The sequence below is a fragment of the Loxodonta africana genome, chromosome 1 (assembly GCF_030014295.1).
Source record: "Loxodonta africana isolate mLoxAfr1 chromosome 1, mLoxAfr1.hap2, whole genome shotgun sequence".
NCBI classification, from domain to species: Eukaryota; Metazoa; Chordata; class Mammalia; order Proboscidea; family Elephantidae; genus Loxodonta; species Loxodonta africana.
This window is the reverse complement of record NC_087342.1, coordinates 241,814,281-241,838,587: the sequence shown is the minus strand read 5'-3', so window position 1 is coordinate 241,838,587 and position 24,307 is coordinate 241,814,281. Positions and strand designations below refer to the sequence as shown.

At 46.0% G+C, this 24,307-nt stretch overlaps 1 protein-coding gene across 2 annotated transcripts; it reads left to right on the top strand.

Annotated features, from left to right (window-relative positions):
- The first annotated feature begins 42 nt into the window (after positions 1-42).
- On the top strand, positions 43-23,739 carry PDCD2 (programmed cell death 2). 2 transcript variants are annotated; one of them, XM_010601335.3, is made up of 6 exons: positions 43-370; positions 1,115-1,354; positions 7,001-7,087; positions 20,423-20,526; positions 21,686-21,799; positions 23,181-23,739. In XM_010601335.3, the coding sequence occupies exons 1-6, from the start codon at positions 88-90 to the stop codon at positions 23,337-23,339; spliced, it is 987 nt and encodes a 328-aa protein (XP_010599637.1). In that variant the 5' UTR covers positions 43-87; the 3' UTR covers positions 23,340-23,739. The 2 variants fall into 2 exon arrangements, with proteins under 2 accessions (XP_010599637.1, XP_003422028.1); XM_003421980.4 differs by having other exon boundaries at positions 53-370; positions 6,956-7,087.
- The last annotated feature ends 568 nt before the right edge of the window (positions 23,740-24,307 follow it).

The window sequence follows — 24,307 nt, the reverse complement described above, 5'->3', positions numbered from 1 at the left end:
GTGGGCCCCGGCCGTGCGCCGGATCGAGTGCCCGCCGGTGCCCAGGCCCCGGGTTTCCAGTCCCACGTGCCGGCGCCTGGCAGTCCCATGGCCGCGCCCCTGGCCGCGGTCGTGGAGCTGGGCTTCGCGGAGGAGGCGCCGCCGTGGCGCCTGCGGAGCGCGCTCTTCCCCAGCAAGGTGGGAGGGCGGCCTGCGTGGCTGGGCGAGGCGGGGCTGCCGGGGCCGGCGGCGCTCTCCTGCCCGCGCTGCGGACGCCCGCCCGCCTTCCTGCTGCAGCTGTACGCGCCGCTGCCCGGCCGCGCCGACGCCTTCCACCGCGGCCTCTTCCTCTTCTGCTGCCGCGACCCGTCCTGCTGCGCCGGCCTGCGCGGTGAGGGCGCCCGGGCGCGGCGGGCTTGCGCCGGGGGCCGGGGCGGCGGGGCTCGCGCCGGGGGTCGGGGCGGCGCGGCCGGGTGGGGAGGCGCGGCCGGGTGGGGAGGCGCGGCGGGGACGGTCCCCCTGGATCTCAGGTCCAGGTTTTCTCTTGGTTTCCTTTTTATTTGTGTTCTGGAGCAGCTGTTACGTGCACTCATGCTTACGGTTTGGGTTTGGGTTATTACGTGCACAGCGTTAACGTTCTCGCGGCGCTTGGATGAACGATGGCAGTACCTCCCCGCTTCCCTGTGGAGCCCGCACTGTTCACACTTGACCCTGTGTCCTCCAGAGGTGTCCTGTGCGTTAGGGAAGGGACATGGGTTTACAAAGCCTCGGTCAGTGAAAACTAGATGAGGGCTGTTACGTTCAGGTAGAAAAGTGGACCCCAATAGCTTTTTCACACTCCGGCAATCTGGTTAACCATTAGCCTTCTTCACTTGACACGCTCCCAGGAGCCAACCTCCATCCGCACAGATTGAGTTTCTGAATGTTTAGAAGTTTCTTGTTCTTTTCTATTTAAGTTTTTGCCATTCTCTTCTTCCAGAAAGTTAGCTCCCTGAGAGGAAAATCTTCCTCTTATTTTGCTTTATTTTTATAAGTGAGCGTCTTTTCAGTCTTGTGTATGAGTTCAAATGTTTATGAAACTGAATTGCTGTATTATCTTATTGAAAATATAATTTTTTTCCTCATCGTGTCTTAGTTTTTAGGAATCAGCTACCCAGGAAAAATGACTTTTATTCCTATGAACCACCTTCTGAAGAGCCTCCCCCAGACACGGGAGAATCTGTGTGTCTCCAGCTCAAGTCTGGTGTTCATCTCTGCCGGGTATGCGGCTGCTTGGCCCCCAAGACATGCTCCAGGTGCCACAGGGCGCGTTACTGCAGCAAGGAGCACCAGACCCTGGACTGGAGGTGGCACAGGCAGGCCTGTGCGCAGACAGGTGAGGCTCATCCTGGTCACTCTCAGGTCTGCAGCTTCTGTCTCTTCGAGGACAAGTGTAAGAGTTAACATGAGGAAAGATGGAGCACTTTCAGGATTTTCACTGCTGGCCACATGAGCATGCTGGTGGTGCGTAGCTGGGGCTGTCCTGACCTCTGCAGGCTCAAAGGAGGGTCTGGCTGCCATGGCAACTTAGACACTCCAAACATAGAAGCCGTCAGTTTCTCTGAGGATCCTCTCACCTTTGAGAGAAAACATTGCATTAAAAATTATGATTTTCGTTTCTATTTCCTTTTTGGATTTAAAACTTTGCGCTTGTTTCTAATCTTGACTCACCTCCCTCAGGCTGATGCAGCCCAAGTACCAGCTTCAGAGAGGGTGGGAGTGTCTGATCATCATGTATAGAATAATGAATAACTGATGTATTGACTTTAATGTGGTCACTAATTTTTGTACTACGTGAACAGGTAAAGTAAGGAGAGTTTTTATAGTTTGTAACTTTATTTTGCAAAACCTGCTGGTTGTAAAGAAATTCAGAAAATGCAGAAGCGTATTTAAGGAAAACACCTATCCCCTCCTCAGTTCTGTGTCTGGCCACCTGTTGGGTTCATTGTTTCCTTCCAGGTGTTTTTGAGTGTATGCACAAAAACATGTCTTAGTAAAAATTAATTATGTTTTATACATTTTATAAATTCCCCATCTCAATGAAAAGTTTGTCATAGTCATTCTTCCATGTTAAAGAATAACTCAGACGTTACGGAGTCATCAGATTTGTCACAAGACAGTCAGAAACAGTTTATGACGGGAGAGAAAAAAGAAACAAAACTTGACAGATTCTTGGTGCAGTAACTAGGTTACAGCAGACTGATGAGCTGCCTGGGTCCCTGTGTGGTACAGACGGTTAATACGCTCAGCTGCTAACTGAAAGGTTGGAGGTGTGAGTCCACCCAGAGGCGCTTCAGAAGAAAGGCCTGGCGAGCTACTTCTGGAAGATCACAGCCACTGAGAGCGCTGCGGAGATCAGTTCTACTCGGAAATACGTGGGGTTGCCATGAGTTGAAATCAGCTCGGTGGCGGTTGGTTACTGGTTGATGAGCTGTTGGGTAGCATTGTGGACTGTGGACACCCTGATTCTGAGCATGCCAGCTGCAGTCGTGAGACCAGTCTCATCTGTTCACAATTCTCCGGAGTAGTGTCTTCCCATTAGCACATCCACCATCGTTAAACCAAGTTGCCATATGCCTTGCCAGGCTTTTTAATTGTAATTGTGTGAAAATCTTAGGTACCGTTTATGGAAAGGTCTAAGTGGAGTTCCAGAGAGGTTGTGCTGATTTAATTGCTGTTCATAGTTTCTGGGAGCACCCTTTTCTGTGCTAAACTGTTTAAAGAGAGAAGGTTTTAGTTTTTACTGTGCTTTAAGTGAAAGTTTACAAACCAAGTCAGCCTCTCATACAAAAATTTATATACATCTTGCTATATATTCCTAGTTGCTTTCCCTCTAATGAGACAGCACACTCCTTTCTTCCACTCTGTATTTTCCTGTCCATTCGGTCAGCTTCTGACCCCCTCTGCCCTCTCATCTCCTCTCCAGACAGAAGCTCCCCACAGAGTGTCATGTGTCTACTTGATACAGGAAGCTCACTCTTCACCAATATCATTTTCTATCCCATAGTCCAGTGTAATCCTTGTCTGAAGAGAAGGGAATGGTTCCTGTCTTGGGCTAACAGAAGGTCTGGGGACCATGACCTCTGGGGTCCTTCTAGTCTTAGTCATACCATTAAGTCTGGTCTTTTTACAAGAATTTGGGGTCTGCATCCCACTACTCTCCTGCTCCCATCAGGATTCTTTGTTCCTTGTCAAGGTAGTCATTGGTTGCAGCCAGGCACCATCTAATTTTTCTGGTCTCAAGCTGATGTAGTCTCTGGTTTGTGTGGCCCTTTCTGTCTCTTGGGCTCATAATTACCTTGTGTCTTTGGTGTTCTGCATTCTTCTTTGCTCCAGGTAGGTTGAGACCAATTGATGCCTCTTAGATGGCTGCTTGCTAGCGTTTAAGACCCCAGATGCCACTCTCCAAAGTGGGATGGAGAATGTTTTCTTAATAGATTTTATTATGCCAACTCACTTAGATGTCCCCTGAAACCATAGTCCCCAAACCCCTGCCCCTGCTACGCTGGCCTTTGAAACGTTCATTCAGGAAACTTCTTTGCTTTTGGTTTAGTCCAGTTGTGCTGACCTCTCCTGTACCGTGTGTTGTCTTTCCCTTCACCTAAGATAGTTTTTCTCTACTGTCTAATTAGTGAAAACTCCTCTCCCTCCCCGCTCATAACCATCAGAGAATATTTTCTTCTCTGTTTCAACTATTTTTCGCGTGCTTATAGTAGTGGTTTCATACAATATTTATCCTTTTGCAACTGACTAGTTTCATTCAGCATAACGCCTTCCAGATTGCTCCATGTTACGAAATGTTTCACAAATCCGTTATTGTTCTTTATCAACGTGTAGTATTCCATTGTGTGACTATACCATAATTTATTTATCCATTCATTTGTTGATGGCCACCTTGATTGCTTCCATCTTTTCGCTATTGTAAACAATGTTGCAGTGAACATGGGTGTGCATATATCTGTTCGTGTAAAGGCTCTTATTTCTCTAGGGTGTGTTCCAAGGAGCAGGTTTGCTGGATCATGTGGTAGTTTTGTTTCTAGCTTTTTAAGGAAGCGCCAAATCGATTTCCAAAGTAGTCGTACCATTTTACATTCCCACCAGCAGTGTATAAGTGTTCCAGTCTCTCCACAGCCTCTCCAACATTTATTATTTTGTGTTTTTTGGATTAATGCCAGCCTTGTTGGCGTGAGATGGAATCTCACTGTAGTTTTGATATGCATTTCTCTAATGGCTAATGATCGTGAGCATTTCCTTGTGTATCTGTTAGCTACCTGAATGTCTTCTTTGGTGAATTGCCTATTCGTATCCTTTGCCCATTTTTTAATTGGGTTATTTGTCTTTTTGTAGTTGAGTTTTTGCAGTATCATGTAGATTTTAGAGTTCAGATGCTGATCGGAAATGTCATAGCTAAAAACTTGTTCCCAGCCTGTAGGTAATCTTTTTACTGTTCTGATGCAGTTTTTGGGTGAGCTTAGGTGTTTGATTTTTAGGAGCTCCCAGTTGTCTAGTTTTTTTCTGCATTGTTAGTAATGTTTTGTATACTGTTTATGCCATGTATTAGGGCTCCTAGTGTTGTCCCTATTTTTTCTTCCATAATCTTTACTGTTTTAGATTTTACATGTAGGTCTTTGATCCATTTGGAGTTAGTTTTTGTGCATAGTTGTGAGGTATGGGTCTTGTTTCATTTTTTTTGCAGATAGATACCCAGTTATGCCAGCACCATTTGTTAAACAGACTGTCTTTTCCGCATTTAACTAACTTTGGGCTTTTGTCAAGTATCAGCTGCTCATATGTGGATGGATTTATGTCTGGTTCTCAATTCTGTTCCGTTGCTCTATGTATCTATTGTTGTACCAGTGCCAGGCTGTTTTGACTCCTGTGGCGGTATAATAGGTTCTAAACTCAGATAGAGTGAGGCCTCCCACTTTGTTCTTCTTTTTCAGTAATGCTTTGCTTATCCGGGGCCTCTTTCCCTTCCATATGAAGTTTGTGCTTTGTTTCCCCATCTCATTAAAAAATGTCGTTGGAATTTGGATCGGAATTGCATTGTACCTGTAGGTGGCTTTTGGTAGAATAGACATTTTTGCAATGTTGTTTTCCTATCCATGAGCAAGGTATGTTTTTCCTCTTTTGTAGATCTCTCCTGGTTTCTTGTGGTAGTGTCTTGTAGTTTTCTTTGCATAGGTCTTTTACGTCTCTGGAAAGATTTTTTCCTAAGTATTTTATCTTCTTGGGGTCTACTGTAAATGGTATTGATTTCGTGATTTCCTCTTCGATGTTCTATATGTTGGTGTAGAGGAGTCCAACTGATTTTCATATGTTTGTCTTGTATGCTGATACTCTGCTGAACTCTTCTATTAGTTTCAGTAGTTTTCTTGAGGATTATTTAGGATTTTCTTTGTGTAAGATCATGTCATTTGTGAACAGAGATGCTTTTACTTCTTTTTTACCAATCTGGATGCCTTTTATTTCTTTGTTTAGCCTAATTGCTCTGGCCAGGATCTCCAGCACAGTGTTGAATAAGAGTGGTGATAAAGGGCATCCTTGTCTGGTTCCCAATCTCAAGGGGAATGCTTTCAGACTTTCTCCATTTAGGATGATGTTGGCTGTTGGCTTTGTATAAATGCCCTTTATTATGTTGAGGAATTTTCTAAAGAGAGAAGTTTAATGGACTTGTGTTCTGCCCTTCAGTCCTCTGCCTGTTTACATTTTCTCTAGGATGGCTTATAAACGTGTAACCAAGCAACCAGACCTGAGTCATGGGTGTTTGTTGACCCACAGAGTGGTTCACACAGAGATTTCATATAAAGGGTCAGAAGTCTTGGCTTGCTTAAAAGGTAGACCTAGCAGTGCTGGGAATTTTCTAAAGAGAGAAGTTTAATGGACTTGTGTTCTGCCCTTCAGTCCTCTGCCTGTTTACATTTTCTCTAGGATGGCTTATAAACGTGTAACCAAGCAACCAGACCTGAGTCATGGGTGTTTGTTGACCCACAGAGTGGTTCACACAGAGATTTCATATAAAGGGTCAGAAGTCTTGGCTTGCTTAAAAGGTAGACCTAGCAGTGCTGGGCTCACCTCCACTTGGCTACAGTTTTTTGGAGCTGAAGACCAGCTGTACCCAACCACAGGCCTGTCTTCTCCAGTCACCCTTTAGTCTCCCAATGTTCCTTGTAATATGTTATCAATGACAACAGAAAACCCAAAGTAATGGTGATTGAAATAAGATCAAGTTTAGTTCTCACACATGAGAGTCCAGTGGCAGTCAGACTGGGTGGGGTGGTGCTTCACAGTGTGGAGGACTCACTCCTTCTACCTGTGTATCTTTAATTTCCAAGGTTGCTCATGGCCCAAAATGGCTACTGCAGCTTCAGCCATTAGGTTCACACTCCAGGCAATAGGAAAAAGGGCCCAAGACCCTCTTTCTCTGAGGACACTTCCTGGAAGTCTCAGCAACCATTGTGTTTTCGTCCCATGGGTCAGGGCTTTGCGACACAGCCACCCTGGGGGCATGGAGGCTGGGAGCTATGTTCTGGGAGGCAGCGTGTCCCACTAAATATCAGAGATTTTTTTTGTTATGGAAGAAAGAGAGGGGGTAAGGACTACAGCAATCACCCTTTCCTGTCCTGCTGGCATTTTGTTTTTATGGTAAATGAATACTTCTTAGTGCCCACATCTCTACCAAAGATGGGAAGACAAAGACAGAGGTAGGGAACTGATGGTTTCTAAGACCCAGTTTACTCCACTTATTCCTGCTTCTAGGCTTACCCTGTCACAGGTATTTAGCTTATGACCCTTAAGGTAAAATGCAGAAACAGCGTATGTTAATTTGTTAAGAAAAACTGCTAAGATTGGGAATATGGTGTGTTGGAAATAGGAAATTGCTAGATCACCTTCAAAAGTAAGCAACTACTAACGATGCTAACAACTTTTGTTTTAGGTGATGTAGCTGATACAATTCCAGGCCACAACTTTCTCTTTCCAGAGTATGAGATTGTAATAGAAACAGAAGATGAGGCCCCTCCTGAGGTTTTGGAAGAGGAAGATGACGTGGAGCCTGTTGGGAGCATGGGTAAGGAGTCAGTCTCAGAACTAAGTAGTTCAGCATAATGTCAGAAAGGAAGCTCTCAGGGTGATGAAGAGATGGGCGGGAGCCACACCCTCTGATTTCAAGTACTGCCTCAGGGGAGGACCCCTTTCCTTGCCCTCCCCGCCCCCGCCCCGGCACAGGTCAGGCACTCTGGTTGCCTGCGGAGGAGACATGTCGAAACGGAGTGTCTAGATGGGCAGGCCGCACAGGACAGTGGACCCTGGGTGCATCCACCTGGGCCCAGGGTTCGTCTCAGGTGGAGGAGGACCCCATGGGCACCCGGCACATTGCTGGCCTGTGCCAGGGACCCTGAGGGGAAGTTTCTCTCCCACTTTCAGACTGTGGAAATGTGTTAAAATGGCATGGTGGGGGCATCTGACCTCCTTTAATTTCACAAGGGGGAAGGAGAATTAGGATCGACAGCCCAAGGCTGATCATGTGAGGCAGAGGTCAGAGGTCAGATGTACCTCCTCTCTCCTCAGCCTTAACCGGTTCTGACACAGCTGTCCCACCCACAGCACTCTCCTCTGCTGAGTTTGATCATTTGTTGTAGTGGCCACACAGAACTCACAGACCATAATCACATTTTATGGGGTTTATTAGGGAAGTAGCAGGTTACAGTTCAGGCTCAGGCATGTTCAGGACACAGTTCTTCCAATCAGGACAGCCTCTTCTCAGTCGTGCCTGCAGGCAGGTCTCTGTGTTCCCCGGCCCCATGACTTGGCCTCTGCACTGAACCTGGCTCCACCAAGTGCCCAGAGGCAACCTACTCTGCCAGCAAGCCTCCTGCCCGGAAGTGCTCAGCTTTCACACTTTGCAGGCCAGGAAGCCCACTGCACCATCTCCTTCTGGTCTCCTGCCAGTTACCTGCCTCTGCTGCTGCCATTTCTCTGCCACTGCTTCCCACTGTCTTTGGTGTTACAGCTCGCTCTCTCTTTCTGTCAGTCTCCTGGTTCCAGAATCTTCTCAATGCAGGAATCCTGGATCCAAAGGATGCGCTGCACTCCTGGCTTCTTTTGGTGGCAGTGAGAACGTCTCCTCTCACCTCCGAGATGGCTCATTTTAAGCCTAGTGGGGTTAGGGTTCCATATACCTTATTTTCATGGTCCCACTCGATCATCGTGTGTGAGTCTAGAAAGGTCCTTTTAAATAATTGGCTGCACCAAAAGGTGTGGCTGTGGGTTTCTGGTGTGATCACCCAGGAAATGCACTCATAGCTGCAGCCTGCGCGCCTCTAGCTCATGCTCCCGCCTGGGCGCAAAACACCGCCTCATCACTATCCCAGCCGTAGCACAGTTGGAAATCTGCCCGTCTCACAGGAGAGGATGCTGATGTCTGGGTGACGCCTGGTCATGAGAATGGGGTCAAAACTGAGGTTTGAGCCGCTTGTCACTGGCTAGAACTTTCACTATCATGGCCGTTAAGTTAAAAGTCACTTTGTGAATTTTTAATTTACAGAAGTCACTCACTGCACACAACAGGCACATTGGGGTCCTGTTGCATGCCTGGTCTGGTGACCCACACTGTCAGCACTCAGCACACACGGTCCCCCACAGGATCCAACAGTCAAAGAAAGAGTGGATCTGTGTGCTGTGCAACGTGATGGCAGGGTGCCTGGGGCCCTGGGACATCACAGAGAACATGTTTGTTTCCATGTTGTTATGGATTGAATTGTGTCCCCGAAAAATGTGTGTCAACTGGGCTAGACCGTGATTCCCAGCGTTGTGTGATCATTCATGGTTTTGTCATCTGATGTGATTTTTCTGTGTGTTGTAAATCCTGCCTCTATGGTGTTAACGAGGCAGAACTCAACCTACAAGATCAGATTTTATCTTAAGTCAATCTTTTTTGAGTTATAAGAGAGAGAAGCGAGCAGAGAGACAGGGGGACCCCATACCACCAAGAAAGCAACACCAGGAGCAGAGCTTGGCATTTGGATCTGAGGTTCCTGTGCTGAGAAGCTCCTAGGCCAGGGGAAAAGGACTTTTCTCCAGAACCAACACAGAGAGAAAACCTTTCCTTAGAGCTGGCACCCTGAATATGGACTTGTAGCCTACTAGACTGTGAGAGAACAAATTTCTCTTTGTTAAAGGTATCCACTTGTATTTCTGTTATGAAAGTGCTAGATGACTAAGACAAGTGTATGTGTAAAAATGTTGGCTCACGACTCTTCAGACAGGGATTGGACTGGACTATGGGATAGAAAGTGATACTGGTGAGGAGTGGGCTTCTTGGATCAAGTAGATGCATGAGCCTATGCAGGCGGCTCCTGTCTGGAGGGGAGATGAGAGGGCAGAGGGGATCAGAAGCTGGCTGAATGGACACGAAAATAGAGAGTGGAGAAAAGGAGTGTGCTGTCTGATTAGGGGGAGAGCAACTAGAAGTGTATAGCAAGGTGTATATAAACTTTTGTATGAGAGACTGATTCGATTTATAAACTTTAACTTAAAGCACAATAAAAAAAAGTTGGCTCAGAGGCACTTGACCTCCTCTGACTTCACGAGGGGTACAGAGAATCAGCACCACCCCAAGGCTGACCCTGTGAGGCAGAGGTCACATGTGCCTCCTCTCTCCAATCCAATCTTTTTACCATTTCTAACACCACGTCCCTCCCACCGCACACTTTATACTTCTCTGTTCGGTTCAGTCATTCATTGCAGTGGCTACACAGAACTCACAGACCGTACTCACAGTTAATGGGGTTTATTAGGGTAGTAACAGGTTACAATTGAGAATCAGAAACGGCTCAGGATACAGTTCTTCCATCGGGACAGCCTCTTTTCAGCCATGCCTGGAGACGGGCCTCTTTCTGGCCTTGCCCCTTGCCCTGCCCTCTGTCCTGCTCGGGCAAGTGTTACAAAGCTCTTGAGCTCTGCTGATAAGCTGGGGGCGGGGGGGGTGGGCCACTCTGCCAGCAAGCTTTCTGCCCAAAGACACTGAGCTCTCACTCTCTGAGTGGCAAGCCTAGCTCCACCAAGTGCCTGAAGGCGCCCTACTCTGCCAGCAAGCCTCCTGCTTGAAGGTGCTCAGCTTTCTGACTCCGTGGGCCAGGAAGCCCATCATGCCGTCTCCTGCCGGTCTCCTGGTTCTGCTGCCTCTCTGCTACTGTTTCTCAACATCTCTAGCTATTTCCAGTATTATAGCTTCCTCTCTGTCTTCTGGGTCTAGGAGATTCTCAGCGCAGGGATCCTGGGTCCAAAGGATATGTATGCTTTGCTCCCATATCTTCTTTTCGGTGGTAGTTAGGTCCGCCCATTCTGCCTCTAGGGTGGCTCATTTAAACCTAGCAGGATGGCAAAACTGACCAATCCCCTCATTATGGTTCCATACACCTTATTTGCGTGGTCCCACCCAGTCATTTGGTGGGAGTTACAAGACCATATAAAAGTGATCCATCACACTACAGCATGTTACTGCTTACATTTTACAAAGAACAAACCATAAAAATGATTCTTTTTAGGGGAGGGGGGATGGAGGGGGTCAAGGATAGAGCTAGACTTTGAATATGCCTTATTCTTTGTGGGTTTACCTGTGGGACGGTATTTTACTCATCTAGTACTGCTATAACAGAAATAGCACAAGTGGATGGTTTTAACAAGGAGAAGTTTATTTCTTCACAATAAAGTAGACTAAAAGTCCAAATTCAGAGAGTCAGCTCCAGGGGAAGGCTTTCTCTCTCCTTTGGCCTTCTCATCCGTCTTCCCCCGCCTAGGAGCTTCTCCACACAGGGACCCCGAGTCCAAAGGACTTGCTCTGCTCCTGGCACTGCTTTATTGGTGGTATGAGGTCCCCCGTCTCTGTTCGCATCCCTTTGCTTTTATCTCTTGAGGGATAAAAGGTGGTACAGGCTACACCCCAGGGAAACCCCCTTTACACTGGATCAGGAATGTGACCTGGGTAAGAGTGTCACAGTTCTACCCTAATCCTCTTTAACGTAAAACTACAGTCTCAAAACGGAGGATAGCCACTCAATACTGGGAATCATGGCCTAACCAAGTTGACACATATTTTGGGGGGACACAATTCAATCCATGACAGATGGTGCAAATATCTTAACAATTAAAAAGTAAAGTTAAATTTTAAAAGCAGTCCTAACAATCCCAAGTACATGAAACATGAAGCTGTGCATCGAATTAGCTGTAGAGTCTGGTGTACAGAAAATTCAGTGGCTTCGAGACACTTTAGTTTGGCGGTGTATCCCTGTTGGAATACACCTGAGGAGAAAAGAACAGAAGAGAACTCTTAGTGTTTTCATTGAATGTGTTGCTGCTGTTATTCCAAGGTGTGTGTTGGGGAGAAAAGCAAATGAGTCGTTTTGTCAGCGTTGTGGATTGAATTGTGTTCCCCCAAAATAGGTGTTACAAATGTTACTATACAGGCATACCTCAAAGATACTGCCCCTTCAGTTTCAGACCACCTCAATAAAGCAAATATAGCAATAAAGTGAGTCGCACGAATTTGTTTTTTTATTTTTATTGTGCTTTAAGTAAAAGTTTACAAATCAAGGCAGTCTCTTATACAAAAATTTATATACACCTTGCTACATACTCCTAGGAAACCCTGGTGGCTAAGTGGTTAAGTGCTACGGCTGCTAACCAAAAGGTCGGCAGTTTGAATCCCCCAGGCGCTGCTTAGAAACTGTATGGGGCAGTTCTACACTGTCCTATAGGGTCGCTATGAGTCGAATCGACTCGACGGCAGTGGGATATACTCCTAGTTGCTCTCCCCCCAGTGAGACAGCACACTCCTCTCCACCCTGTATTCCCGTGTCCATTCAGCTACCTTCTGTCCCCGTCTGCCTTCTCATCACACAAAGTTTTTGGTTTCCTGGCACATGTAAAAATTATGTTTATGCTACACCATAGCGCATTAAGTGTACGATAGCATTATGTCTAAAAAAATGTACATACTTCAGTGAAAAAGTACCTTATTGCTAAAAAAAATGCTAACCATCTGTTATGGATAGAATTGTGTCCACCAAAAATATGTGTCAACTTGGCTAGGCCATGATTCCCAATATTCTGTGATTGGCCACCATTTTGTCATTTGATGTGATTTTCCTAAGTGTCGTAAACCCCACCTCAGTGATGTTAATGAGGCAGGATTTGAGACAGTTATGTTACTGAGGCAGGGCTCAATCTACAAGATTAGGTTGTATCTTGAGTCAGTCTCTTTTGAAATATAAAATAAAAGAGAAGCCAGCAGAGAGACCAGGACCTCGTTACCACCACACAAGAAGAGCCAGGAGCTCACGTCCTTTGGACCCAGAGTCTCTGCCCTGTACAGCTCCTAGACTGGGGGAAGATTGATGACAAGGACCTTCCCCCAGAGCCGACAGAGAGGGAAAGCCTTCCCTTGGAGCTGGCTTCCTGAATTCGGACTTCTAGCCTACTAGACTGTGAGAGAGTAAATATCTGTTTGTTAAAGCCATCCACTTGCGGTGTTTCTGTTACAGCAGCACTAGATGACTGAGACACCATCATCCGAGCCTTCAGTGAGCCTTAATCTTTTGTCGGTAGAGAGTCTTGGCTCGATGTTGATGGCTGCTGACTGGTCAGAGTAGGGGCTGCTGAAGGTAGGGGTCGCTGTGGCGATTGCTTAAAATAAGACAGCAGTGAAGTTTGCCATATTGGTCGATACTTCCTTTCATCAAAGAGTTTTCTGTAACAAGTGATGTCTTTTGATAGCATTTTAACCAGTTAACAACTTCTTTCACAAATTGAGTCAGTTGTCTCAAATCCTGTTATTGCTTTATCATCTAAGTTTATGTAATGTTATAAATCCTTTGTTGTAATTTCAACAATGTTACAGCATCTTCACCAGGCATAGATTCCATCTCAAGAAACCGCTTTCTCTGCTCATCCATAAGAAGCAATTCCTCATCCGTTAAAGCCTTGTCGTGAGATTGCAGCAGTTCAGTCACATCTCCAGGCTCCACTTCTGTAATCCTAGTTCTCTTGCTCTTCCCACCACATCTGCAGATCCTTCCTCCATTGAAGTCCTGAGCCCCTCAAAGTCATCCGTGAGGGTTGGAATCAACTTCCATTTGCCTGTTAATGGTGATATTTTGACCCCCCATGAATCATGAATATTCTTAATGGCATCTAGAATAGTGAATCCTTTCTAGAAGGTTTTCAATTTACTTTGCCCAGATCCTTCAGGGGAATCACTATCTGTGGCACCTATAGCCTTACAAAATATATTTCTTAAAAAGACTCAAGTCGAAAAAACTCGTTGATCCATGAGCTACAGAATGGATATTGTGTTATCAGGCATGAAAACAACATTAATCTCCTTGTACCTCTCCATTAGGGCACTTGGGTGACCAGGTGCATTGTCAGTGAGCAGTAATATTTTGAGAGGAATCTTTTTCTGGGCACTAGATCTCAACAGTGGGCTTGAACTATTCAGTAAACCATGTTGTAAACAGATGTACTGTCATCCAGGCTTCCTTGTTCCATTTGTAGAGCACAGGCAGAGTAGACTTACCATAATTCTTAAGGGCCCTAGGAATGGTAAACTAGCATTAGCTTCAACTTAAAGTCACCAGCTGCATTAGCCCCTAACAGAAGAGTCAGCCTGTCCTTTGAATCTTTGAAGGCAGACATTGACTTCTCTCTAGCTGTGAAAGTCCTAGGTGGCATCTTTATCCAGCATAAGGCTGTTTCACCTACATTGAGAATCTGTTGCTTAGTGTAGCCACCTTCATCAGTTATCTTAGGTAGATCTTCTGGATAACTTGCTGCATCCGCTTGCACTTTTATGTTATAGAGACGGCTTCTTAATCCTTGTGAACCAACCTCTGCTAGGTGCAGACTTTTCTTCTGCAGCTTCTTCACCTCTCTCAGCCTTCATACAGTTGAGAGGGTTTTGCTGTGGATTAGACTTTGGCTTAAGGGAATGTTGTGGCTGGTTTGATCTTCTATCCAGACCACTAAAACTTTCCCCATATCACCAGTAAGGCTGTTTAGCTTTCTTATCGTTCATGTGTACACTGGAATAGCACTTTAGTTTCCTTCAAGGACTTTTCCTTTGCATTCACAACTTGGCTGTTTGGTGCAAGAGGCCTAGCTCTTGGCCTCACTCAGCTTTCAGCATAACTTCTTCTCTAAGCTTAATCATTTCTAGCTTTTGATTTAAAGTAAGAGACATGTAACTCTTGAATGCTTAGAGACCATCGTAGGGTTATTAGTTGGCCTAATTTCAATATTGTTGTGTCTCAGGGAATAGAGAGGCCCAAGGAGAGGGAGAGAGACAGGGGAACAGCCATAGACCTTCAATTTGTAAAAAAAAAAAAAGAAGGAAATAACCTTGAAGTGCAATAAAGGGAACATAATAAAAGGAGGTATGCCTGTACCTGTAGTTAAAATCCTTTTTGGGGATAGAGTTTTCTTTGTTATGTTAATCAGGTGGGATTAGTATAGGGTGTATTTTAAATCAATCTATTGAGACTTAAAAGAACAGATTAAGCAAGCAGAGAAAAGCAGAGATGGGAAAGATACAAGCCACATGATGGCCAAGGTACCTAGGAATAGAAAAAAGAAGTGTGGTGCAATTAATTACTTCTGTGTGTAGCCTTTCTAGCCATTGTCTCGTAAATCCCACCCAGGTGATTGGGTGGGACTGTGATAGGATAATTGTGGCCCACCAAAGTGGTTGGTCAGTTTTGCCTTAAAAGAGAACCAGTTCCAGAGTAGAGAGGAGGATCTTACCAAGGAAGAAGAGCAGGGAGCAGAGAGCACATCCTTTGGACCTGGGATCCCTGCCTTGAGTAGCTCCTGGAAGGAGGAGAGAATGAGCTATAACCCTGAAGACGGTGAGAAGTTGTGCCAGGAGAGGCCTGGCAGCAGTGAGGCAGCTCAGTGGGCTTCCTGGCCCATGGAGAGAGAAAGCTGAGTGCCAGCGAGCATAGTTGGGAAGAGGCTGTCCTGTTGGAAGAGCTGTATCCTGAGTGTTCTAGAACCTGAATTGTAACTGTTAGTTCCCTAATTAACCCCATAATCATGAATATGGTCTGTGAATCCAGTGTGGCCACTGCAGTGAGTTACTGAACCAAGTAGAGAAGTAGTGCTGTGCGAGGGACGGTTGGTGTCAGAATTAGTAAAGCTGGTGGACAAGTCCTCCCCCAGAGCAGACAGAGCAAGCCTCCCCTAGAGCTGACACCCTGAATTTGGACTTCTAGTCTCCTAAACTGTGAGAAAATAAATTTCTATTTATTAAAGCCACCCACTTATGGTATCTCTGTTATAGAAGCACTAGATAACTAAGACAGTTGGTGTTACTGAGAACTGCGGTTTTGGGCATGGGACAAAGATGTAGCTATAAGATTGAAGAGATTAAATAAAAACTCTGGAGGTCTGATTTTATATTGGAAATACCTGTATGAACTCATGATATGTTTTAGGTAAAATCTAAGATTTAGATAAATCTTTCCACGCTCTCTTCCCTGAAAAGGCCCAGAAACAATGGCTGATGCAGCCACAGTGGACCCCTGGGCCCTGGCAATGGCTTTTGAACACCATCTCTATTGGGCTGTGGCAACTCAGATGATTGGTCTCCTGTCATAAGGGTCCAGGGACCAGATGGAAAGGTCCCTGTTGGCAAAAGATGGACACTTTGAACATCAATCAGGATAATAACTGCATGGAGTGTTGTTAGGTGTCATCGAGTCACTTCTGGCTCATGGTGACCCTGTGTACAACAGAACAAAACACTGCCTGGTCCTGTGTTGTCCTCACAGTCATTGGTATGCTTGAGCACATTGTTGTAGCCGCTGTGTCAGTCCATCTCGTCGAGGGTCTTCCCCTTTCTCTCTGACCCTCTACTTTACCAAGTGTGATGTCCGTCTCCAGGGACTGGTCCCTCCTGAAAGCACGTCCAAAGTGTATGAGACAAAGTCTCACTATCCTTGCTTCTAATGAGCATTCTGGCTGTACTTCTTCAAGACAGATTTTTTTCGTTCTTCTGGCAGCCTAGGGTATGTTCAGTAGTCTTCACCAACACCATAACTCAAAGGCTTCAGTTCTTCTGTCTTCTTTATTCATGGCCAGCTTTTGCATGCGTATGAGGCGATTGAAAACACCATGCGTGGCTTGGGTCAGGTATACCTTAGTCTTTAAAATGCCATCTTTGCTTTTCAATACTTTAAAGAGGTCTTTTGCAGCAGATTTTCCCAATGCAGTGTGTCGTTTGATTCCTTGACTGCTACTTCCATGGGCATTGATTGTGGATCCAAGTAAAGTGAAGACCTTGACAACTTCAATCTTTTCTCCATTTTTCGTGATGTTGCCTATTGGCCCAGTCATGAGGATGTTTTCTTTATGTTGAGGTGTATTCCATACTCAAGGCTGTGGTCTTTGATCTTCATCTGTAAATGCTTCAAATCCTTCAGCAAGCAAGGTTGTGTCATCTGTACATTACAGGTTGTTAATAAGACTTTCTCCAGTCCTAGTGCTGCGCTCTTCTTCATATAGTCCAGCTTCCTGGATTATTTGCTCAGCATACAGATTGAAGGAGTACGGCGAAAGGATACAGCCTTGATGCACGCCTTTCGCGACTTTAAACCACACAATATCCCCTTGTTCTGTTTAAACGACTGCCTCTTGGTCTATGTACAGATTCTTCATGAGCACAATTAAGTGTTCTGGAATTCCCATTCTTTGCAGTGTTATCCACATTTTGTTATAATCCACACAGTCTAACGGCTTTGTATAGGCAGTAAAACACAGATAAACATCTTTCTGGTATTCTGTGCTTTCAGCGAGGATTCATCTGACATCAGTAGTGATATCCCTTGTTCCACATCCTATTCTGAATCCAGCCTGAATTTCTGCCAGTTCCCTGTCAGTGCTGCTGCAGCCAGTTTTGAATGATCTTCAGCAAAATTTTACTTGTGTGTGATACTGATATTGTTCAGTAATTTCCACATTCTGTTGGATCACCTTCCTTTGAAAGGGGTACAAATATGGATCTCTTCCAGTCGGTTGGCCAGGTAGCTGCCTTCCAAATTTATTGGCATAGACAAGTGACCACCTCCAGTGCCGCATCCATTTGTTGAAACGTTTCAGTTGATATTCCGTCAATCCTGGAGCTTTGTTTTTCACCGGTGCCTTCAGTGCAGCTTGGTCTTTCATCAGTACCATCGGTTCTTGATCATATGCTGCCTCCTGAAATGGTTGAATGTTTACCAGTTCCTTTTGGCACAGTGACTTTGTGTATTCCTTTCATCTTTTTTTGATGCTTCCTGCAACATTTAATATTTTCCCCATAGAAACTTTCAGTATTACAACTCCAGGCTTGAATTTTTTCTTCAGTTCTCTCAGCTTGAGAAATACCAAGTGTGTTCTTCCCTTTTGGTTTTCTATCTCCAGGTCTTTGCACATTTTATTATCATAATTCTTTGTCTCCTCAAGCTGCCCTTTGAAATCTTCTGTTTAGCCCTTTTACTTCATCATTTCTTCGTTTCACTTCAGCTACTCTGTGTTCAAAAGCAGCTTTCAGAGTCTCTTCTGACATCCATTTTGGTCTTTTCTTTCTTTCCTGTTTCTTCATTGACCTCTTCCTTTTTTCATGTAAGATATCCTTGATGTCGTTCTACGACTTGTCTGGTCTTTGGTCATTAGCTTTCAATGTGTGAAATATGTTCTTGAAAAAAAAAATTTTTTTTTTTTGAGGTGGTCTATAAATTTAGGTGGGATATACTCAAGGTCATATTTTGGCTCTCTTGGACTTGTTCTAAGTTTCTTCAACTGCACCTTGAACTTGCATGTGAACAGTTGATGGTCTGTTCCATAGTCAGCCCCTGGCCTTGTTCTTAACTGATGATATTGAGCTTTTCCATCATCTCTTTCCACAGTTGTGGTCAGTTTGATTCCTGTGTATTTCATCTGGCAAGGTCCACGTGTATAGTCACCATTTAGATTGGTGAAAAAGGTATTTGCATTGAAGAGGTTGTTGGTCTTGCAAAATTCTGTCATGAGATCTCTGGCATCATTTCTATCATCAAGGCCATGTTTTCCAACTACCAAACATTCTTCTTTTCCAGCTTTAGCATTCCAATCCCCAGTAATTATCAGCATGTCTTGATTGTATGTTTGATCAATTTCAGACTGCAGATGTTGGTAAAAACTTCAGTTTCTTCATCTTTGGCCTTAGTGGTTGGTGGCTTGATTTGACCAATAGTTGTTGTCGTAGGCTGAGTTCTCTAGAGAAGCAAAACTAATAAAGCATATAAATATTTATATAAAGAAGTTTATGCTAAGAAAACGGCTCATGACATAGAGGCTGGAATGTCCCAAATCTGTAGTCAGGCTGGAGGCTTCTCCTGATTCATATAGCCACGGGGGGTGGCAAACCTAAGATCAGTGGGTCAGGCACCAGGGCTCTTGCACACAGGCTGGGAAGACTAATCCCAAGATCTGCAGGCAAGACTGCAGGTAATCTGCTAGCTCAAGCCCAAGAACCAGAGGTCAGACGAGCAAGAGCCAGCTGCAGGATCCAGAGTGAGCAAAAGCTCACGAGAGTTGCCAGAGAGTCCACTTATATTTGATTCAGGCCACACCCCCCTAACGAAACTCCCTTTCAACAGATTGGCTACTCACGGCATATCCCATCATGGAGGTGATCACGTTATATCAAATCTCATTATGGAAAATGATCACATCATCATATGACTCCCAAACTACGTCATAACTGCCAAACCACTGAGAGTCATGGCCCGGCCAAGCTGACACACAACCTTAATGATGACAGTCATGGTAACTGGTCTTCCTTACAGGCGTATGGATTTTCTCCTGTCACTGACAGCGTTGCACTTCATGATAGATCTTGAAATGTTTGTTTTGGCAGTGAATGCCACACCATTCCTCTTCAGTTTGCCATTCCTAGAATAGTAGACCATAAGATTGTCTGATTCAAAATGTCCAACACCAGTCCATTTCGGCTTACTGATGCCTGGGATATCCATGTTTACATGTTCATTTTTGAAGACCTCTTATTTTCCTAGGGCCATACTTCATACATTCCATATTCCAATTATTAATGGGTGTTTGCAGCTGTTCCTTCACATTTTGACTTGTGCCACATCAGCAAGTGAAGGTCTTAAAACCTTGTCTCCATCCACATCATTAAGGTCAACTCTAAGGAGGCAGCTCTTCCCCAGTCCTATTTTGAGTGCCTTGCAACCTAAGGGGCTCATCTCCCAACACTATATCAGACAGTGTTCCGCTGCTATTCATAAGGTTTTCACTGGCCAGTTTTTGCAGAAGTAGACTACTGGGTCCTTCTTCCTAGTCTGTCTTAGTCTGGAAGCTCAGCTGAAACCTGTCCACCATGGGTGACCCTGCTGGTATCTGAATACCAGTGGCCAGTTTTCCAATATCACAGCAACAGCAAGCCCCCACAGTACGACACACTGACAGATGCATGGATTAGAACACGTGAAGTATGTTTAAATTTATCAGTTCAAAATGGTAGTGACAAAACACCTCAGTGATGGTATTTGTAGGATACTGGCAGCAAACTCAGGATTTTGACCACTGGTAAATCAAGGGAAAGAACCAGGTGTTGAGCGAGTTTGTGGCTTTTTGTGATTTGTACTGGATTATCCACATATGGGATACGTCTGGGATTTACTTCAGAGTCACTGAGTTGGGGAGGAGGGACAGAGAGGAGGTGTACTGACCTGAGGCAGCAGTGTGGGAGCTGGTTGATAGGCACATGGCGGTCATCTGAGTATTCTTTCTGCAGTTGTATGTGTTCAAAATTCTCCCAAATAGAAAGTAAAACCAAAAAGGAAAATGCTTTCTGGAGTTGGCAGCCCGAGCTCAGGCTGTCTGGGTCCCGGTGGAGCGGCTGGGAGGAGGGTGCGGGGCCTGCAGAGGTTTGGTTGGCTGGAAGGAGACCTCGGGCCCTGGATCTGCGTCAGGAGGCCCCGAGTAAATGAACATACAAGGCGGGAACAGGTGTCTGATGCCTGAAGATACTTACACTGAAGGTCCATCTGGGTGGAAGGCACTAAAGTCTGGTGGCGGTTTAGCTGCAAAGCTGTTTGTTGCCGGCACATCCAAGCCCCCCTGGGCTGACACTTCTTATTTGAAGCTTCCAGGGAAGAGCCAGGAGGAGCTGGGTCGTGAGTTGGCCCTGGGGCCTCCGGGGGGTCAGGGTGGTTCCTCCAGCAGGGAAGTCTGCGGCTTTTATCACTGCTATGCTGATTGCAGCAGCATAAACCTGGCTGTTTAAAATGGGTCCCTCATGGGTGTGCATGGTTAAGTTGTGGACACTTTTCCTACCTTCATAATGGTATTGGTGATCTTCCAGGTGAAGCACTTGAGGAAGAATTGGAATCCATGGCAAAGCATGAATCCAGGGAAGATAAAATTTTCCAGAAGTTTAAAATGCAAATAGCCCTTGAACCTGACCAGGTAAGCTAGAACTCATCCTAAGGGTTACTGTGTTCTCACCAGGCCATGTTTCATGGGTGTGATCCATGAGGAGAAGTAACTGTGGTAAAGCTGTTCTGAAAGCCTCGCTTGCTGTCCTGTTACAGGTAGTCTGTGTAGAAAGGTGTTGGCAGTCCCGATCCATTTGACAGCCATTGAAAGACTAAAGGTTACGCTGTTCGCCATCTAGGATTCAATATATTGAGGCTTATTACATGCTCAACACCAGGGCATGGGGTAAATGGGAGTTTAGGGATAAATGGCAAGGAAAAAAAGATACATTTGCCCAGTTTCCAACAGGGACTTTTGGCTTATAAGACCAGCGTGTCAGCATGTTAACACAAAGACATTGGTTCTGTGAACAGAATACGGGCTTTGGAGTTGGAAGGACCAGGTGGCCTCCCACTCATCAGGTTTTAGTGAGCCTCTGACATCACCTTATCCACCAGGCGTAGAAACACAGGGTCCAGGTGCATGGTGAGCGCTCAGCACACGTGACTCCCTCCTGTTTTATTCCATCAGGATTACTCCCCTTCACTTCCCTCGTCATAAACTCGTGCATCACTAAAAACAAAGAGCACAGCTGAATTCCCGTGAACCAGCCACTGAGGCTAGTATACTCCAGGGCTTAGAGCAGGGACAGGTCTCGTCCTCCATGCTGAGGCAGTTTTCCTCAGTGCATGTGTTTTTGACAGTCAGTAGCTTATTATCACGAAATCTACCTGTGGTTGTAATTTTTACCCAAACACCTATGTCTCCCTGGGCACATGTCCCTTTGAATTTCTAAAGCTCCTGTGTTTGCATGAAGCTTGCCCTGTAGGGACAGAACTGGTTGTGGGGAAGCAAGTGGACCGGGTCCCTCCCCTGTAATTCCTGGAGGAAGCTGACTGTATGGAGTAGCGTAAGCATTGTTGGCCAGAACATAGGTGTTGGGGGTCCTCTGCACCGGTTGGCATTGGGGGCGCATCAGGGGAACCACCGCGAGGAGCCAGTGATGTCCGGCGAGGGGATGGGTGCTCCCGGCAACCGGTGGTGTGCGGCGGGGGTGCAAGCAGGCCTTCATTCCTACGTGGTCAGGTGTGCCCGTCAGCAGCTTCGGGGTGAGGCAGTGACGTTTGACCATGATCCTGGTTGGTTTCAGATTCTCAGGTATGGCCGTGGGGCTGCCCCCATCTGGATTTCTGGCGAAAATGTCCCTCAAGAGGAGGATATTCCAAATTGTCCTTGCGGTGCCAAGAGAATATTCGAATTCCAGGTATGACCTTAAAAGTATACGATCAGCCTGGTTACCTTTCTAGACACTTAAACTTTTGTCAAAGTATGCACACACACGGTGAAGTCGAGGCACGTGGAGGCACCCTGTGGTGAAGATGGAGTTCCCTGCACCTCTAGCCTGTCCCTGAAGAAGTCATCGTCCCTGCTTTTCTGGCAGGTATTTCTGCCTCTAAACACGCCTTTTCTGATATTTGTTACTTTGTTGCATCACCTCTGTGATGATAAGAACCATCTGCACAGTCTCTGTCTCTCCACCTCTTGTGTGGTTGCCGTTGTCTTTAGTGCCTCTGTTGTCATCTTGTCATTCTAAATGATACCGGGTCTGTCTTAGTCTCCCAGTGCTGCTGTAACAAACACCACAAGTGGGCAGCTTTAGCGAACAGAAATTTATTTTCTCACAGTTCAGGAGGCCAAAAGTCCACATTTAGGGTGCCTGTTCTGGGGGATAAACCTTGTCTCAGCTTCTTTAGTGTTCTTCTCCCTCTGCTTGGACCCTCTGTATGCGTGTCTGTGCCTGATCCGCCTTTATATCTCAGAAGTGATTGGCTTAAGACACACCTTACACTGATACGACCTCCTATTCCCTAATGGGATCACAGCCGCAGATACAGGGTTTAGGATTCCAACACACAGTTTTAGGGGACACAATTCAGTTTCCGTAATGTGTACTTTGTATTTTGCAAGATGAGTATCTTAGGACATACTCTAGTTAATATTGGCTGGTGAGTTTGTTAGGAGAACAAATGGATACAAGCATTTAGGTAAATGTCTTGTGCAAAGGGATTGTTAGCATCAAAGTCCACCAGGGTTGGGTGAAAATACCCTTCTTTCACGGGATTACAAAATAGTAAGTGATGCTTGTTTATGTCTTTGTGAAAAAGGAATTAGGAAGACTATCTCCAATACTCAGCTCAGTACTCACCATCAAAGCTGTCATCAAATACAAGTGGGCAAAGCATCTTTGAAGCACTTTTCCCTCATTCAAACTAGACTGCTGGCCTCTGAGGTCCCTTCCAGTCTGTGCAAACGTGGTCTTCCCCTGTGTCTCCCCTAGGCTAGGGTTTCTTCAGGTAAAGTGACAGCATCTGCTATTCACATCTTAACTAATACAAGATAAACTTGCCCAAACAGAAGCCGCAGCTCTTCTGTGCAGTTTAGCAATGAGTGTAACTGGCTGCTTGTCTTCAGGAACGCCTTTTTCAGATGGAAAAGGGAGATGCCACACAAATGGTCAGTGAGGCAAGAAGGCGGGGCCTCAAGGTGGCTTACGGGGTGTTCTGGATGGTCTTGATGTGCCAGCAGGGTATGGGGGTGTCTGGGCAGCGGTGCCCAGCCCAACCCTCAAGGCATCCTTTCCTCAGGTCATGCCACAGCTGCTAAACCTCCTCAAGGCGGACAGTCTGGGCAGGAGCATAGACTGGGGCGTCCTGGCCATCTTCACTTGCGCAGACAGCTGTGCACTGGGCACAAGCTACACGGAGGAGTTTGTGTGGAAGCAGGACGTGACGGACACAGCCTAGGACACTGTCTTGTCCCCCAAGAGTGGTGAGAACCACTCACACTTGCAGTTCACTTCGGGGACCCTGCTGAGGAGACACTTCCACCAGAAAGAGAGGCACAGGTTGCCTTAAGCACTGTTCGCGATGTCTGAATGTTAGTAAAACAGAAATGCCTGGTCCCGGGGATGAAGCAAACCTTGGTCTGTCTATATGTGGGATGCCAAGCAGTCTCAGTGAGGCAGACCTGAATTATAGATGGTTATCTACAGCGTGGCCATGTTTTTGCAAAAGTATTAATACATCTGTATGTGCAGAAATGAACCTCGGAAGATACACACCTGTTATCTATGAATGTGGGATTAAGTGGTCTTACATGTGTATTTCTATAATAAAAATGGATTATATGCATAATTTGGTCAAACCACTCTGAGACCTTTTTTTCCCCCTTAAAGTTTGCTAAGTTAAAACAAAGAAAAATTTCTAGAAAAACACAACCAGACTAGTCCCTGATGCCAGCTGATGGCCCAGCCCAGTGGTGTACATGGGAGCCCAGAACATAAGCATTGCTGAGCCCACCCATCTGGTGAGATGGGATGGAGGCCCAGGGACAGCTGCAGTGAGAGGCCACAGGGGTCTGGATTGTGGGCTGAATAGGTGAGGGGATGGGCCCAGGGACATGGGTTACGGATGTGAGAGGGGACAGGCACAGGGCTGCAAAGGTTAGAAGGGATGGGTCCCAGGGAAATGGGCTACGGTGGTGAGCGTGGCCGGGGGCTGGGGACGTGGGCTGCAAAGGTGAGAGGGGACAGGGATTTGGGCTGTGGAGACACGGCCTATAGAGTTTCAGTTCTGGAGGAGCAGAACCAGCTTCACAGGACTGGGGAAAACACTGATTTGAGGTCAGAAAACCTTGATTTGAAAAGGCTCCACCTCAACTGATACAGGTCAGCACTCACCTGGTTACAGATGAGAAGCTGGAGGGCAGGAGG

What these genes read in the sequence shown, in the direction of transcription:
- PDCD2 (XM_003421980.4), top strand. Translation starts at nt 88, where the DNA reads ATGGCCGCGCCCCTGGCCGCGGTCGTGGAGCTGGGCTTCGCGGAGGAG. An exon ending in GCAGGCCTGTGCGCAGACAG is followed by an intron (nt 1,355 to 6,955) that starts GTGAGGCTCATC and finishes CTTTTGTTTTAG; the next exon opens with GTGATGTAGCTGATACAATT. An exon ending in TAGCCCTTGAACCTGACCAG is followed by an intron (nt 20,527 to 21,685) that starts GTAAGCTAGAAC and finishes GGTTGGTTTCAG; the next exon opens with ATTCTCAGGTATGGCCGTGG.